This window comes from Anabrus simplex, chromosome 10, assembly GCF_040414725.1.
Source record: "Anabrus simplex isolate iqAnaSimp1 chromosome 10, ASM4041472v1, whole genome shotgun sequence".
Classification (NCBI taxonomy): Eukaryota; Metazoa; Arthropoda; class Insecta; order Orthoptera; family Tettigoniidae; genus Anabrus; species Anabrus simplex.
This window is the reverse complement of record NC_090274.1, coordinates 83,327,027-83,345,240: the sequence shown is the minus strand read 5'-3', so window position 1 is coordinate 83,345,240 and position 18,214 is coordinate 83,327,027. Positions and strand designations below refer to the sequence as shown.

At 36.6% G+C, this 18,214-nt stretch overlaps 1 protein-coding gene across 1 annotated transcript in view; it reads right to left on the bottom strand.

The window, feature by feature from the left end:
- The window catches only part of LOC136882194 (uncharacterized protein PF3D7_1120000-like), a 57,321-nt gene that overhangs the window by 4,827 nt on the left and 34,280 nt on the right, over positions 1-18,214 (bottom strand). Inside the window, exon 3 of the mRNA XM_067154755.2 lies at positions 11,940-12,035. Within this exon, the coding sequence (XP_067010856.1) occupies positions 11,940-12,035 (96 nt within the window). The remainder of the gene's footprint in view (positions 1-11,939; positions 12,036-18,214) is intronic.

Here is an 18,214-nt window from a genome sequence, read left to right as displayed (position 1 = left end):
ACGAGACTATATTTCGAGGGCATTTTCGAAAATATGACCACCATAAATTAAAGCCTCATTCGAATACAAAAAAATTCAATATATCACCTCATCCCTGAAAGTTTAGACAAAGAAAACCATAAAAACATATTGCCATGATCGAATCCAAGGTCACCATACTGTACAACTTAAGCTGATTGCATCGGAGTATGTGAAGCACATTCTTGAATCCACGAATAAGCTGTGCTTAGATAATATTATCATCATCTGGGCATGTTCAGTAAGGCTCGTCTTTACGCTGTTTATCCCTTCTACTCTGAGTGGATCGAATCAAACCAGATTTAATATTCAATTGCGTGTAGGTGATAAAATGTGGACACTATATGCAAAAAGCCTTGTGTATTTGCTCATCTCGTTAGTAGTTATGACATGACTTTAAAATATTTTTCAGTTGATGACTTCTCTACTTGTTCAATAAATTAAATATATGATGAATGGGTTGATGGACCCATCCATTCATTTCAATGCTTCCCTGCATGCTGGTCACCATAGAAACTACCTCCATGACTATGGAGTACTTAAGTAAGGAAAGTAATAATCTGTTCATTGTTTCAGTGTTCAAATATGGCAGGTCAGCAGCGGATATGTGAGAAATTATGTATGAAATTAGTGAGAGTGAATATGAAGAGAAAGCTGATGATCATTCGCTGATCCTGATATTTCGTTTCCCAAAAAACTCATGATGAAGATCATGTTTCCCTCGAGGGAGAAGAAAATGATGAGCTCAAAGTATCTGATAATGAAATACAAGATGAGGTTGACTGTACAACAAGATGGGTACATATCTCGAAATAGGACAGAATGGAGAAAATAACCCTATTGACAATCACGTGTAAGGTACATTCAACATATACAGTAGAACCCCTATGTAATGTTTCTACAGGTACCTGATTATTTTAACCTTAAATAGGGTATACTTTAAATCGAGGTTTCAGTAGGAAGCATACCGTTTCCAGAGATCTTTGCGTGTATTAACATCCATATATTTTTATTTTTCTCAATATTTATTTCAAATAACGAGCTACTTTTATTTTTGAGAGCAGCCATGTTGCACTTCCAGAGCCTCGCTGTCGCGTGGGAAGGAACTCACCCGCGGTAAGCTCGTGAAGTACCGTGACACTTCGGTGGACTTCGAGTACCCAACAATTCTTCAAATTCACGGAATTCTGCGTAACGAGAGATTTTGGCAACACAGTAAATACAGCAATAAATAGTCCAAATTATTCTTAAAACCTACGTGGAGACAGAACCCCCAGGGTTAAATATAAATGCAGTTAAGCCTAAGTACAAATCAGCGTCAGATCAGTGGACTAGCTCCACGTGCCAAGGTCAATGGATGAAGAAAACCCGCTAAACGCCCGGGCAGAAATAATTTATTTCACCTGTTGCGAGTGTGGTAAAATTATGAGATTAACATCTAAATAAATCACAAGTCTGTCCGGAATTCTGGAACAAGTTTCATGAAAATCGGTCTCTTGGACGCGATATTAGCAGATTACGTAATCAAGCGTAGTGGTGTGAGTAGCGTCACTCCTACTGTAAGACTATAAAAGAAACCCCTCTCTGCATTTTTCTCAGTGTCGGTCTGGTTTCTGAAGCAGTGGAAGCTTACGCCCGTCGTCAGCAGAAAATTGTATAAGATTGATCTACAAATAGCTTAGTACATGTTCGTGGCTGTGGTCCACATCTTCTGTTAAAAAGGGAAGGTGATAGAAATTTTCAGAACTTTAGCCGACAAACTGTGAAAGCATAGGCGTCTGTTAAAGTACATAGCAGATGTTATTGTATCACCTCGTGTGTGTTGGAAAGTGTTAAGGGAGTTGGGAAGCTAGTCAGAGTAGCTCTGATTTCGTTATCTGTTGAACACCTGTTGTATTAGGGTGACTGAAAGCCGACTCTGGGGAGAAGGGAGACAGTCGCAGTCGACTGCAGAACGAAGGAGGTGTGCTGTACAAATTATAACGAAGAAAGTGCGTGATTTGTGTTGTCATTTAACAACGCGTGAAAAGGCAGTATTTGTAAGATTGATATGTTTGAGAAGATGATGTTCTTTGTACCAATGTGCGGCTATGCATGCGGTCAGCTGGCGAAAATGTAGCCAGAATACTGGAGATGACGTCAATGCAGGTCTGTCTATATTTTGTATTATGTTGTGGTTAAACTTTTTTGTTTGTCCCAACCAATTTTTTAAGACGTGTGTCGGGTTGATATTTGTAATTATCAGGCGAGAAGTTTTATAATTTTGGTCATCGTGTGAAAATCTTTAGTTTTGTAAAATTTCACGTCAAGAAACTGTAAATGCGACGTTTAAATCGGGTGTTAATGTTCTATGAGATATTGTCCAAAGTGAGGAAAATTAGGAAAGCGATAATGGTAAAGTAGTCGTGGCGAATGTCTTAAATTTCAAGTATCATTTGAATTCAGAAATTTTTGTCGAAATTAATAATATTAATATTAATAATAATAATAATAATAATAATAATAATAATAATAATAATAATAATAATAATAATAATAATAATAATAATGTCTACCGCGGGATAAAAATTTTCCTATGTTAAAAGTGCATTTAACAAGTATGTTTTACAAGGATCGCAGGCATTTCGAAAATTTCAGTGAAATTCGATCGAGTTGTGTTTTATTCATGGGAAGTAAAATTTTGTGAATCGTGTATGTCGATGATACGGAAAATCGCGGTGTGTTCTTGTATTCTCGAGGTCCGAAAGTTGTAGTAACAGTAAAATAAAGAGGTGTATTTTATAATGGTTATTGCTTTTTACATGAGGATAGAAATGTGAAAAGGTTCTTGGAAATATAAGAAAAATGGATTGAGAGTGAAGAATTTATACATGTGGAGATGAGAGTGATAGGAATACTGAAGGTGAAAGGGAGCCTGGATTTTAAGTAATACCGCTGGGATAAGGCGAGGAGAATGAGTTTTGAGACAGGCTATGTTTGCCGAGGAAGGATTTGTGAGACAGTCTGTATTGTGGCAGGCTGTAGTGTATTCCGCTAACAATCCGAAATTTGAGACGACTACTGTGTGAGGCACCGTAGATTTCTAGTAAGATCCCAAGTGAAAAACGATTCTAGTGAAGATTAAAAATCTTGGTAGTAAAAGTCAAGTGACTAGTTACGTAAAGTCAGTATGAATAGTAGGATAATGTGACCTCAAGGATAAAAGAGCATTTAGAATACACGGTTGGTGTTGTGTGACCGTATAAATTTATTGAATTTCGTTTCACTGGATAGTCATAGATATAAATATTTGAAATTGACGGTAGACGATTTGAGGGTTTCCAATGCGGTAGTGATGATTATTATTTTTGGACAACATCCACTAAATGGTAGACGGGTGTTGGGATATTATTTTTTCTTCCCTAAAAATTCATTGCGCATGCTGAGATCGTGTTTGATTTGGGGGATTGTTCGTCACGTATATTTATTTTCGAGTTCACGTTTTGTAACGAGATAGAGACTTACTGCATTTTCCGACTTGCGTTTCTTTAATAGTAAGAGACTTTGTTCCGTTGTGTGTTATTAGTCTGACCAGGTTATTACTGAAATGTCAGAGTTTGTTTGAAATTGCTGGTTCGCCTGATATGCCAGGGGAAGCATAATACGACCCATTTTCCGCCCGACAATAGATTTAGGACGTCACATGTTATCCTTGGAGTATACTGATGATGAGACGTCCTAGTTCACGCTCGACGATAGAATTAGGAAGGTATCGTGTACATAGAGATTAGTGTTAGGATGTACAGATTTTAAGTGAGCCCGACGATAGGTGTGGGATGTCAGCTGTACATACTCAAGTCTCAGATTAGATTTTTTTTGTTTCTGCGAAGTGACCTGGGCGAAGGTAGCATCTACAGTAAAATACGAAATATGAAGAGGGTTAGATCGGTAATAATGAGGTCAACTTGTGCGCAGCTCCAACAGCTGGAAGGTGCTCCCTAAGATATGGGACCGTTATCGGCGAATGAGGGTTGCCCAACATTGGATATCGACCTGATGGTGATTAAATATTTTACTGTAATTCTCCATGCGTGTTGAGTTAAAATAACTTTGATATTTTATTTTATTTTACGGACTTAATTCTTTTGTCGTTCTGACGTCCGTTTCGTTTTGATAGTGTGCACATTGACACTCAATGTATTAGTGTGAGACTTGAGTTGCGAATGTGGTTTCGATTCGTCAGCCAGTAATATTATTTTTATTTTCAATCTTTGTCGTTCTTTCATCTTTATACGTAGTTGAGTTCGATTAAGTGCTAACTTTGTAGGTAGTGTGTTGGGACAAACAATAAGTAGATGGATCTGTAATGGTAGTCATTGTTTAAAAAGAAAAGAATTCCTTAATTTTGTTGTATTTTTCAATGTGGACTGGTAATTTTATTAAGCGTAACATAATCATTTCTAACCTGAAAATCGGTTCGATAATAATACTTTTCAAGTGATTTACCACTTTTTAATTAACTTCAGTGTTTGGCATTTCTTCCAAATGCGTGATGAATAAGTGTTTCCTGCATTTCGCAGTTTTGTTCCTTCAGAATGACGTAACGTAAGATCCTCGCGGATCATGTTGTTGGTTCCTTCCGAACAGCTGTTTGAGTGATGCACATTTAGCATCGGGATTATTTTATCACTTAAGGGTGTCATGAATGACAAATACATGGTGGAATTTTATTTCAATTGTGAATGATGCTGTTAACTCGTAGTGAACACCATGCTTTCCCATAATATTTCGCAACCTATCCAAAGCAACTGATAGTCAATTTGGTTCGATTAAGGGTCCATTCGGCGGGTGTTCCGTATCCGCAAGGGTATTCGACTGGTGGATAACCTTAATTGAGAGGAAATCAGGCGTTCTACTTGTTGAAAGTCAGATTTTCCACGGATCGTGTGGATTAATTTGGAGTAATACGTGCCCGGTTTTCAGGTCTTTCCTTTTTCAGTTTTCAGTTTCGCTGTCCACTAATTTATTACTTTCTCCGAAGCAACTCCTCGATAATTGTGAGAAATAAATCAACGCTATGCAATGTGACTGCGTTTGAAACTTCAATAATAAATGATTTATAATTTTTTTTCATGGATTTATATTAAAATAACAATGTTGTCGTGCCATTTCGAATTTAATAAAAGTCAGTAAGCACATATTTGCTCCTCATTTCAAGTAGTTAGGCTCTCTTCTGAATCCCATCGTTTGGTTAAGATCGTGACCGAATATCTTCCCGCAACGACCCATGATTTAAGAGTTATATATTGGTCTACTGTAGCAGCTGTGGCCGACCAACGATGGAATGGTAAGTTCAAGGGTTCAATACATTACTTGCACAATGAGAGCAATAAAAGGAGGAGATAATTATATATTCTACATACTGTATTTTAGTTAGAGTCTGTGCTTCATTTCACAAATTTTTGTCAGGAAATGCAAATCGGTTCAGTTTAACGTTTTCCTTATAGCGTTATACATGATTTTCCATAAAAGAAGGGAAATATACTGTACCGGGAACGCCGCTACGAGAGAAGTCCGAAGTATGTTTGTTGAACTTCGCGCGAGGTGGAAGGTAGGCAGCCCGCCGAACGCAGTGACGTACCCAGCGAGTGACGTGGCCGTCGTAAGCCAGCTATCCGCAACCATATATGGTAATGTTCCAGCTTAACCTCAAAAGTACATTTTGCGCTACTTTATCGCTATTTCGACACTGCCATCTTAAAAACCATTACAATGGACGTCATCTGTCAAGATTTCAAGAAAAACCACCGAGTATTATAGAAGTTATAAGGGCAGATAATACCCGGGTTCTAGACACTTCCATGCGAACGTGTGTAAAAGGAGGACCACCCGACCTACGAATTCAGTATCTGTCACTCCGCCGTCTCTGTGACACGGGTGACAGGAGGAGTATTGTGTGTGTCGAACTTCTAGTTGACAGTCTTCGAAATCCAAGTATTGGAACTTCGGTATTTTCTCTAAGTGTTGTGTCGGGACTTTATCATCTTCTTGAAGTGCCTGATTGGGACTTTGTTATTTTCTGCGAGCATCGTGTTGGAACTTAGTCATATTAAAACATTGGAACTTTGTTATTTTTCGTGTGTCGTGATTGGACTTTGATATTTTCTTAAAGTGCCATATAGGAACTTTGTTATTTTTCTGAAGCGTCTCATTGGAACTTAGTTATTTCCACCAAGTGTCACGGTAAGACTTTATTATTTTCTTAAGGTGACATGCTGGAACATTGTCGTCGGAACTTTATTTTCTTCGAGTGTCGTCTTGGGACTTTAATATTTTGACACATCGGAACTTTATTTTCTTCGAGTGTCGTGTTGGGACTTTAGTATTTTGACACATTGGAACTTTGTTATTTCTACACATTGGGACTTTGTTATTTTTTGAAGTGCCACATAGGGACTTAGTTATTCGACGAGGATTGAAAGGACTTTGAATTTTCACGAGTGTTGTGTACCACACTGAACTTGCGTTTCGAACTTATTCGAACTTGTATTTTGTGAATCAATTTCTGGAACATTGACATTTTCCGAGCGTGTAGGATGAACTTGTGCCCTACCAACATAAACTTTCGTGTGAACGATATGACTTGTTTTCCCAAGTGCCTCATTGAATTTACGTCTTGTAAAGACTGTGAAACTTAGGGGACGTTCAACATTACGTTTAATTGTGAAATATGCAATACTTACCAAGTGCTGCACTGGGACTTGTGTTTTTATTCTTATCCTCATTAAAGACTGTGACAATTCAGAATACGCATGTCGCGTTCCCAGAAAGCCTAGAACTTTCCAGTATTTTGAGTGAATCCATAATTTATGAAATCAGACTTTTTCTTCCAAATATTAGTTTCTTTAATGGCTATTCACTTCGCCTATTGACGGAACAAGACAGTTTCCGAGTGCTATTTATTCAGTTCATTGCCAATGTGTTTTAAATCTTCAGAAACTATGCATTAAGAACTATGGTGACTATAATCCTCTAGAACATTCCAATTTACAGTAAGCTTGCATTATGAACTTGCATTTCTACCGGTACGAAGTCGAAATCATCTTGTCCTTCGAGTGATTATTCCAGAACGTTTTGATTTAATATCTAGAGTGCAGTGACCATAATTAAAAGGTCATATCTGTTCAGACAGTGCCATGAATGTGTGGAGTGCCGTGCAGAAAACTCAATTGTGAATTACGTCTCAAATCGAACCCAGGAACGTGTGCCAATCTTCGAGACATTCCAGAATCTCGAGACATTCCAGAACTCCTCATCCGAGCAGGCGTGGTCCCTGCCCAGGCGATGCCCAACGCCATGCCAGGACTTGGAGGTACAAGCAGCCACGACACTTCCATGCTGCTGTACGAAGGTGATATGAACTTGCTTTCGATGATCAATAAACTCAATTTATCAAAAGAATCTCTAAAATTGATAACAATACCCCTCTCTGTACCAACTCCAATGATAAAGCAACTCCCTAGGTTAAGAACCATGCTCGTTAATTTAATATCAAGCGCCTTAAAGATATTAACACATTTTAAGGGTACACTTGCAAAAACCACATTAACATTGGTATGAAACAGCAATGGGTTTGTTTAGACATATTCGCAGATGTCTTTCTAGTAGCAGCTTATTCATTGGCACGTATTTTCAAATTAAAATAGTCTGAACACACATATTCCATTACATTCTTAAGAACTGTAATAGTACCAATCCAATGGATTGTGGCAAATATTTCCATTCTCTTATTCCAAACGGCGTCACCTAACATAGGGTTACCGCACACATATTATGAAAACATATTTCAAGCTCCCTGTAGAATAATGATACAATTCTTACTACTAATTTTCATGGAAACAGCCTTTCGAAATTTAACAAGATGCATAAGAACATAATCTAACCTATGAAATTAGTTATACACAACACTGTATCTTCAGAAGGAGAAGTATCATATTCTTATTTTATTTCAGTACATAGTATTACAATTAAGAAATCATTCACTTACGCGTTTATTTCTAAGGAGTAAACAACTGCTGTCATTGCAGTTATTGCAAGAACATGTTATCCCGAGATGTATAGTACACCAGTCGCAGTTGTGAGAAGATCGATTCGCTCGCACGTAGCGAGGAATCGATGCGGGAGATGATTGATCACATTTAATATAAACGCTGGAGTAGAGTGTACGAATACTGATAACGGATAAAACTAACATGCCCGAATTTGCCCGTGATAATGGATGAACGAGTAAAAGGGTTCTCATTGTAACCGGCAGATATTGCACAGTATAGTATAGGAACTTTTGAAGGTTATAATAACACTGTTATTAAAACGGGGGTTCTCTTCTACTACAACGGCCGCGGTTTGATGGGTATTGGAGTCCAACATCTCACTTCAGCCCTAATTGCCAGTCTCTAAATTCCTCTTCTTGCTTGAACCATGCTTAGCAAGCTTATAGCGTCTTTTGCACAGGTTCTTAATTTCCCATAACTAAAATGAATAGAAATAAATATTTGAGAATTTTAGCATTTCCTGAACGCTAAAAGCGAGTTTTGCCCATTTTGAATGACGTGAAATCGAATATAAAATTATATTGCGCATATGGAATAATTTTCAGCACTGGAAATTTCTTCTGTTAAATGCAGGTTTATGCTAAATCTAGGTCACGCAAAATCAGCATTCTACAGTAATATGGACTATGTTATTGCTTCGTTTACATTATGTACAACCTATATCTATAGGCCTATAAGCTCATCAAGATTTCAGTAGGTTATATTTATAACACTTCAGAGAAACGTACATTTCAATTATGTGTATTCCAGATTGGGTAACATAATGAGAACAGCCCCTGGACCCACGAGATATGCTCTTCAGAGGACAGGTGATTCCCAGATGTTGGCAGTGAAGTTACTCGTCCTTCATAAAATGCTGGAAAATACATGAGTGGAAATATATTGTGAAATGGAGAGGTTTTTTGTAGATAAAGGAAAACCTATAGGCCCATTCCTTTGATAGAGCTTGAAGCATATTTAGGTACGTATGATTTACATTATTTAGTAACAATATCAGTTCCTGTCTTTATTGCTGACTATTAATAATCACAACCAGTTTCATAGAATATCAATACTGGCGCGCGGAGCTTCCGGCTAGCCACTGAATTGTGCTTCAGCCGAGCTCCATGATGGACGGCCCATGTCGTGTTTGTTGGAAGACATATTGGAGTATCTGGGGAATGGATTTAAATACTCCAGGTTAATGTGCTTGAAGATTAAGGCTAAGCCTTATTTTTTTATTTCCAGTTATTACCTTTCAATTTTTATTTTATTTAAAGCCATGTGAGCATTAAATTGCTGTCTGTGTGTACCTTTGAATGAGACCAGAATACGTTAATTTTGGATAACATTATTTTGGATAGTCTACAGTAAAAATGTAATTTGACTTCCCAAACTCATGCTGAATATCTGCTGCCATGGATTAGTTGAAGTTATTACCATAAATTGAAGTAACAAGCCATCAATCATCATGTGACGTTACTAATATTAAGCCTACCGATCGTAGGAAATTTCGGCAACAACTTTTACGTCCACCTAATGAATAATATTCTCAACAAACAATTGTAATTAGGTTAAAAATATCATATTAACATGTCTAGATTTTTATCAAAACCAAACCAAGAGGTAATTTGTGCCTATGAGTGTTAATGTCATTCTAATTGTTTCATTGAGATTATTGTTTGTGTTAAATTTTCGCCTCCATATTTTCCTTGGTTTTGATTATTATTATTATTATTATTATTATTATTATGATTATTATTATTATTATTATGATTATTATTATTATATTTATTAAATTTTGGCCGGTGTATTTCATTCTATTTTTCCTTGTTTTTGTTATGTGATCTCTAATCGTGCTGTAAATTTGTGTTTTGCCCTGTGTTGGTTTATTTATCATTATGGGATCATTCTTTTCGCTGTTCTGGGGTCTAATTTTGATTATCCCTCATATACACATCATGCTGTTTCCAAAGCCCCTCACTTTAAATGTTATAACAATTTTGATCACCTATTAAATACTCTGTAAATTCAACTATCATTCAATGTATTAATAATTATTTTTATTTATCTTCTGTAGCTAGGCCATTCTAGGGAACTGAAATTTGTTTCTCCTGTTCTTTATTCTCCTCTGGTTCATGCTCACATGTCTTATTCACATCCGTGTTTTGTTTTTTAACATTCCATTATTTATTTGTTGTGTCACTAAGTTCTTATCCCTTATCTTGTGGATGCTTTAATTTTGGCAGGCCTTGCCTGTTAATGATTAATGATAGATTGGCTCGGGTAGCTGTATGCTTCAGTTCGTGTAACATTGTTCTGTTAATTGTGGACCATTAATATGTTTTTCCCTTGTAATATTGTAATTGGTTTGGGAAATTTTTCTACCATTTATTATTGTCATTTAAATTTATTTATTTATACATGTGATTTTATTTGCTGTTCGAGTCACATTTTGAGTGTGCTTGTGTCTGTGTTTCCGTAATTGCTTAAACATTCATGTAAGAATGAATTGAAACAAAGTTCAATTTAATCAGATTAATACTTAGTTACTGGCCAGTATTCTATTTTTTTAGAAAGGTATATTTTAAAATTAAATATTAATTTTTTTAAATGGTCTCAGGTTCGTAGTAATAATCTAGAAAGTTATCGACCTTTCAGTATCCTTATTGTTTTATAGAATTGGTTAACTTTTATATTATTTAGTAACTTATTTAAAGTTATTAGTTATCAAATTTCTTGTAATTTTATTCATTTGAAATGGTAATTCAATTGTAGATATTCATGAAATTTAAATCTTTATTCATTAAGTAAATATTTAACTCCAATTCTAATTGTGTCTCTTCATTTGGTAGTGCTGGTTACTTCGACTTGGCAACTAGTTAAGTGGTAATTTAAGATCTTGCCCTCTTAACTGTCTATTATCCTGGGCCCCTTCCATGCTTTATGTTCATATGCTGCTGCTCCAAATAAGTAATTTTGTGCTTTGATGTTGTTTCTTGTTGTTTTACTGTATTCATATTTGTGTCCTTGGCCCATTGAAATACCCCCTAACAACATAGTCATACTGAAAGAAGATGACACAAATGCTATGCAGTGGACGATGGCAGTGATCAAATGGGTATCCTGGTTGTGACGGATTCATTCATGTAACGAATGTTCAGGTGAGTAACGGTCAACATACAAGGACTATTCACAAACAGTATCTGTTATGAAGTATGAAACAGAAAGGCTCTCATTCGTGAAGCGTTTATTTATTCATTGCAAGTTTAAGTAATACTATAAGTCACAATACACTAGTAACACCACAGACCATATTAGGAAGAATAAGAATATTTTTTGCTTGCCACGAGATGGCTACAATATGTGTAGTATAAAAGTGATAGCTCATAGTAAGCAAACATATCCCATGCAACTTATACCTACAAATAATTGTATTATCTAGAAATCAATAATTAATATAATCAATAAGATTACAAAGGTGTTTCATTTGGATGCAACAAGTAAAGTATCCAGTAAGAGTAAAAAAATGTATCTTATAGCAACTCTGTGTTCGAAAATATTTACGAAGTCAAAAGTATTAGTAAGAATGATACCAGGTCACAAATGATAACACGGTACTGGTCTTTCGGGTAATCCTAACTGCTACACAATACATAAAGCAAGATCGTGGAACAACTTGAAGGAAAATGAAAATTAGCGAAGTAAACAGTCAATGTCATAAAAAAGTATATTTTCCATAGGGCTATCAATCGTATGCATTGAAATGAAGGGTTAACAACTGATATCTGTTGAACCATTTTTAAACTATTTTCATTACCTGTAGATGGATTATCAAATTATGTACATTACCTCAAGAGTATTTTCCTGTGTTGACCCTGGCTCTGTTAACTCTGATTTAACTTCATTTTTCAGAACTACCATATCTGATACATGTTCAATATTTTCCTGTGGAAAATAAGGCATATTAAGTATGCATATAACACGTATCTACAAATACAGTCACCAACAAATGAACATGATAATTCATTACCTGCCAGTCTTACAGTTACTTTCAAAATTTCACTAATGTTTAAGAAAGATTTCTAGCGGCAGAAGATTGTTAATACCAAAGTCTGTACTGAGAATGGGCTCCTCGCTCCTTATGTCAGAGAAAGAATGGGACTGAAAACCAAATATAAAATTAGATATATTTTCTAGTCATATCAGAAGATATCCTAGAAGAGATGGAATTGGGGCCATCTCGCACAGAATTTGGAAGGATGCTGCCATAGTCATTAACACTAAATCGCATGTACTGTATCGGGAAAATATACGGAATAAGGAATAAGGGCTTGAGATTCAACAAAGGGGTGAACGGATCTTATGGAGCAGGTACAGAGAGATGTATTCGCTGATAGAAATAATAGCTGATTTTGAAGACAAAATTTATTCATTTCATTGAGTAGGACTTGCATTTTCCCTATTATTTGCTTCATCAAAAAATACTTTAATAAACGGACTCAATTTCGTCTTGAAGTTTTAATATCAAATTAATTGTGGCGAATGTCTGTCATTCCTAAATGAATTTCATTTCAAAGTACAACCTCTTCCTTTAAAAATTCTTAAAATTCTTTCTTGAACTCGTTTGAATTATGGGAAAAGAGAAAATTATTGAATTTAAATTAAGTTTCCTTCACTTGACAATATAGAAAATTTCCCTACAGTGTTTTCTAAATGATTAACACTTAAAATTGTGCAAGTCTCCACTAGACTCTCTTTAAACATCTAACACTTAAAAGGATATCGCAAAGAGATTCGTCTTACAAAGTTCGATCGTATAATTTCTTTACGAATAGAAGTTTAAATATTCTGATAATACTGTTGGAATATTATGATTTCAAGTAAGAGTGAATAAACTGTTTGTTGAACTGCTATCTAAACCACTGATTCTAATATTCCACCAATGAAAAGATAGTCTTGTGGAATTCAAAAAGAGTCCGAAAAACACTCATATCAACAATAATCTGGAATTCAGGAATGGTTTGTGAAGATATGCGGTTCAGGGAATAGCATGTTTGACAGCCGGTGTCATGGTACCACGTTAAACTCCCTAGTTGAGACCACGTCCCATGTCCCATGTCATCAATCCCACATTGACAGGTAGACATGAATATAATTGACACTCAGGTTTTAACGCGTTTTTGGCTGGATATACAAACTACCGAGCGTCTTATCTGACCTGCTTCAGACTACGAACACAGTATCGTCTTAAGTCCACACCAGCAGTAAATTGCTGACAATTATTGTTCTGAAAATCGTCGTTTAAAATAGCAGTGGGAGGATATGTACAAGTGTTTTCACACTGAGATCACAGTCTATTCAAATGACGGAATGTTGTATCTCGCGATTGTTTACAAGTCCTGATTGCGGTACTACATCACGCACTCGCGACGAAAGATTCAATACGTTGATAGTTCAAAATTGTCATTAGATGTGTATATTAAAGCACTATTATGAGATAGCCTGCTTTAGTAAACGAGACATTATTTTACAAGAAAATGTCCTTAACTTGCACACGTTTATCAGTTGTAAATGTTTTTTAAGTTATTCTGTCTAGAAGAAAATTATAAGTTGTATGTAGTCCAGTTCACTCGAGTTAAAGTCCAAAATGTAAGGTAAGTTACTATCACCAGCACTGTTAAACACTTTAAAAATGATGAGATTACCAAGTTGTAGTAATAATTTAAAAAATTCTAAGACCGACACTGTTCACTGGATTACAATTCCGAAGATAATTGAAGCAGAGTACGTGATTGCTGTTCTTTTATATCGTGCAGCTGTGTTAGCTTTCCTCCCCTTCCGATAAAATTCCATTTTTACTGTGGAATAACTTTTAAATCCGAGGGCCAATTTTAATAAAATTTCCACATGTTGATGTTTAAATCATGGACTACAAGATCGTGTATGACATTATTTGATATCTCCATGGGATAAAATGTTAGTGAAAGTACTTCTCGTATGTTCTAAAGCAATCATGCGTTGTTCACGTGATCATGACGTCAATCTCCAACGTGGAAGTTCTGACGTTAATAGCTCGCTGTTTGCCTGCCTGAGCCGTGCCGTTGCAGTTCTTCGCACGTCGGGCCGTATCGTTGCAGTTAATTGACATTACACAATAATGTTCCAGGCCGTTAATGCTTCCTAGTACATATTCCTCCCTCAGTGGCTAAAGAAAACTCGAAGGATTTCCTTTTGCTCGTTTTTGTTTCTGGACATATATCTTGAGGTTGGAGACCTTGTATACACCCCCTAGGGTACCATCCATCCTTGCTATCGTCTGATGATGTCTTTCAATAGAGGAGGACGATCATATTCGAGAACCCATCTCTCGTTGAAGACGCGAGCCTCAAGATATAACCTAATACGAACGTTAGACTTGTGAACAATTGCCAGTGGGTTGATATAAGGCGTAACGCAAGGCGAAATGTTGTTATCTTCCTTCATTTGCTGGATAAGGACTTTAGCTTCGTCTCTAAACTTGTTCGGAATCGGATACGGCTTTCTATTATAAGGGGAACGATCAGTTACATTAAGGTATTATACGAAACCCTTCATTTCAACGAGTTGGTCATCAAATACACTTCGATAGATGTTGAATACCTCTTGTCCAGCTTTCCCTAATCCGGCTACGAGTTCTGGGTCTTCAGCCACACTGGATATGGATATAAAATTCTAGGGACCGACTATGGAGTTTTCGTCAAGTACAGACTCTTCTTTGTCCTATTGTGGTTCACCCTTCGTAACAACCATTGCTTCGGCTAGTGCATCCTCGCATTCAGCGGGTAATACATAGTCAGACCGACCTCTCCGGCAGGGGTTCCAATCTCTTCAGTCTCCATGTCCCCATGATCCACCAGCTGTAGCTCTAGAGAATCAGCATTGCTCAAACTTACAAGATTGGCGTCGTAATTTATGGTTCCTCTATATTTTATCATAAAGTCTGACCCTAAAGTAATATTATAGTTGATACGTGCTACTACAAGAAAAATATGCTCAAATGACTTTCCACTGATGTAAAATTCTACTAAAGCTTGCATCCTACATTTGATATTTTATCTGGAATTATTCCTTGGACCTTCAGTTATGCAACTGGCATTAGCAAAATATCGTTATTATCCTTCAAAGATTCAATCAGTTTGTCAGATATAAGTGAGGATTGCGCTCCAGAGTCAATTAAAGTGATTACATTTAATATCATGACTAGACTTCTCTTGTGCTCTGATATGCTGCTGGTATTCCAACGAAGTTGCTCCAGGGTCATCGTTAGGTTCGATTCTTTCCCACCTGCATTCTAGGTCTGCTCTTCTATTTTTCTTCTGGAGCTTCCTCCTGTTTTCTCCAAGAAGGTCTGTTCCTATAGGGAACTTCACCATGATTCTGGCGTCTTGGAAATCCACGATACCTACTGAGAGAGGTTGTGTTATTCCGCCTCTCTTCTCTCGGTTATACGTTCTCTCAATCAGGCGTTCTGATCTCGGGAGAATTGGTAGAAATATCTTTAGTCCAGCCCTCTTTAGGAGTTAACTGGTTGTTAGCAGTATCAGGTCTCCTTATTGTGGCATCTAAGTGTTCTATGGTCCGAATGTTAGCAGTTACAAGTATCTCCTGTACATGTGACGGGAATTGCAAAGTCATGATCTGGATAAGCTCTTTATCCGGCAGTGGAGCATCCAGAAATTGCATTTTCTTAAGTTGTATGAGAAGATAATCACAGTATCGGGACGTATTGACTGAAGAATTATACTTTCTGGAGTATAATTGCACTTTTACAAGATGTTGGGTTTCCGTATCCAAAAAACAGTTTAGAACAGCTTTCATAAAATCCTCGTAGGTATCAAAACTACTCTTAAATGCGATGAACCACGAGAGAGCTCTGCCTTCCAGTAACTTAGAGACTGTACGGAGTTTTCTATCCTGACCTATTCCGTCGTCCTGAAAATAATCTTCAAAGTTACGTGAAATTTCCCGGGCTGTGTACTCACCTCGTCCGGAAAATTTAGTTGGTTTGTCGTCTTGGATCTTAATAAGAGTTGTTGTATATGACATATCCTTTTAAGTAGCACGGCTTGATGAAAATGATAGGTTTTCCTTTTGTTTAATTTGTGTCATCTCTTCAGATAGACTTTTTACTTTAGACTGAAATACAGTGTCTCAGGTTTTGATTTCAGCTTGTAGATCCGTTTAGAGATCATTAACATTTCTGCAAAAGACTGTTATTTGTGGTATTTGTGTTTTCTAACTGTCCAGTGAAACGCTTATCAAATTCTCCTTGGGTAGTTTTAATAAGTCGTATTTCGTTATTGATTTTACTAATATCATACTTAAATGATTCACTGAATTTTTCCTGAATTTGGGCCATTTTAATCTGACCTTGCAATATGTGGCTGTGTGATTCTTGAAATTCAGATATGAGTTCCTTTAATTCGGAAGCGAACGACTGAACTGATAGAAGAACTGTTCTAATGTCACAATCTACAGACTCTATTGATTTATTGACTGGTTTTATATGGCGTGGCTCAGGCTATGAAGCCTGCGGTTATGCCAGACCATCTTATATGCGCTACATCCTGTGCTCTAATTTCTTCCTTGAGAATTTCAAGATTCTCAAGAAATAGGGTTTTTATTCACTGAGCTTGGCTTCTACTTTACCACTGGAGTCAGAATATCTCTTCTCAATTCATGCACCTGCTTCTTTGAATCTTTGCTGTAAGTTGGTATTTGATTCATTGAGCATATTGTTAATGGTCTTGTCTGCTTCAGCAAACCTCCTCTCTAGAGCGGATTGACCTTCCACAAACCTAGGCTCCATCTTTTCACTGGTGTTAATTTCTTGGATAGCTTATTCTTCCATCTCAGCATTGGATTGATCAATTTTAATATTTAACTGTGTGCTGGACACCACCATCTGAGTGTTAATTCTATCTTGGAATTTTGGTCAATAATACTCAGCCTAAGTGCTCCAATGGCTGCGAACAAAGCGAAGTGATTAACCACTTTAAAATATTTAAAGTTTGATGAAGCTCCAATAGCACGAAGTACTAAAGGTGTAATCAATTTTGCGTTCGAGTGTTGGAACAAAATCTGTCCATGTTGATGTTACTTCGTGTTCATAGTTATTCATGTAACTCCACTTAATACCTGCATTACTTTGCATGTCGCAGCTCCAAATCAAGTTTGTGCGCCATCTATACATCAATACAAATCGAGGCCACTCACTGGGAGCCGACTATATCCTTCCCTCTCTGTACCAGGAAAAGATATGGAATAAGGAAGAAGGGCATGAGATTCCACAATGGGTTAACGGTCCTTATGGAGCAGGTACAGAGAGAGGTATACGGTGATCGAAATAATAGCCGATTTCTAAGACAAAATGTATTCATTTCATTGAGTAAGACTTGCATTTTCCCTATTAATTGCTTGATGAAAAATATGTTCACAAATGGACTCACTTTCGTCTTGAAGTTTTAATATCAAATTAATTGTGGCGAATGTCTGTGATTCCAAAATGAATTTCATTTGAAAGTACAATCTCTTCCTTCCTTCAAAAGTTCTTAAAATTCTTTTTGAACTCATTTGAATTACGGGAAAAGAGAAAATTATTCAATTTAAATTAAGTTCCCTTCACTTGACAATATGGAAACTTTCCCCACAGTGTTTTCTAAATATTGTGGTTTTGCTGAGATCACATGGGCTACATGCTGCATTGATACAATTCTGTTTCAAACAGCATATTTCAATGCTTGCAAGTGTGAAAATAAAAAACGAACATGCAAGAAGAAGGCTCATCACAGTCATATAGCAGGGAAAGATGTGACATAGCCCAAACTCAAAGCAACTACAAATGAAACATTTTACTACTTCAAGTATGGTATGCAGTGTTCTGTGAAGAACTGTGGGGATGAGAACACCATCAGCAGTGTTGTAGTGTACATCAGCAGTTTCATATCTTCCATGAACTCTCACGAGACCTTTTAATCTCACATGGATTCATAAAACCTCGTCGGTATGAAAGGAGGTGGGGGAGGGAGTGTCATCAAAAGCTTACATTCTAATGTAAGTTAATTTATTAATAAAAGGAGTCAATT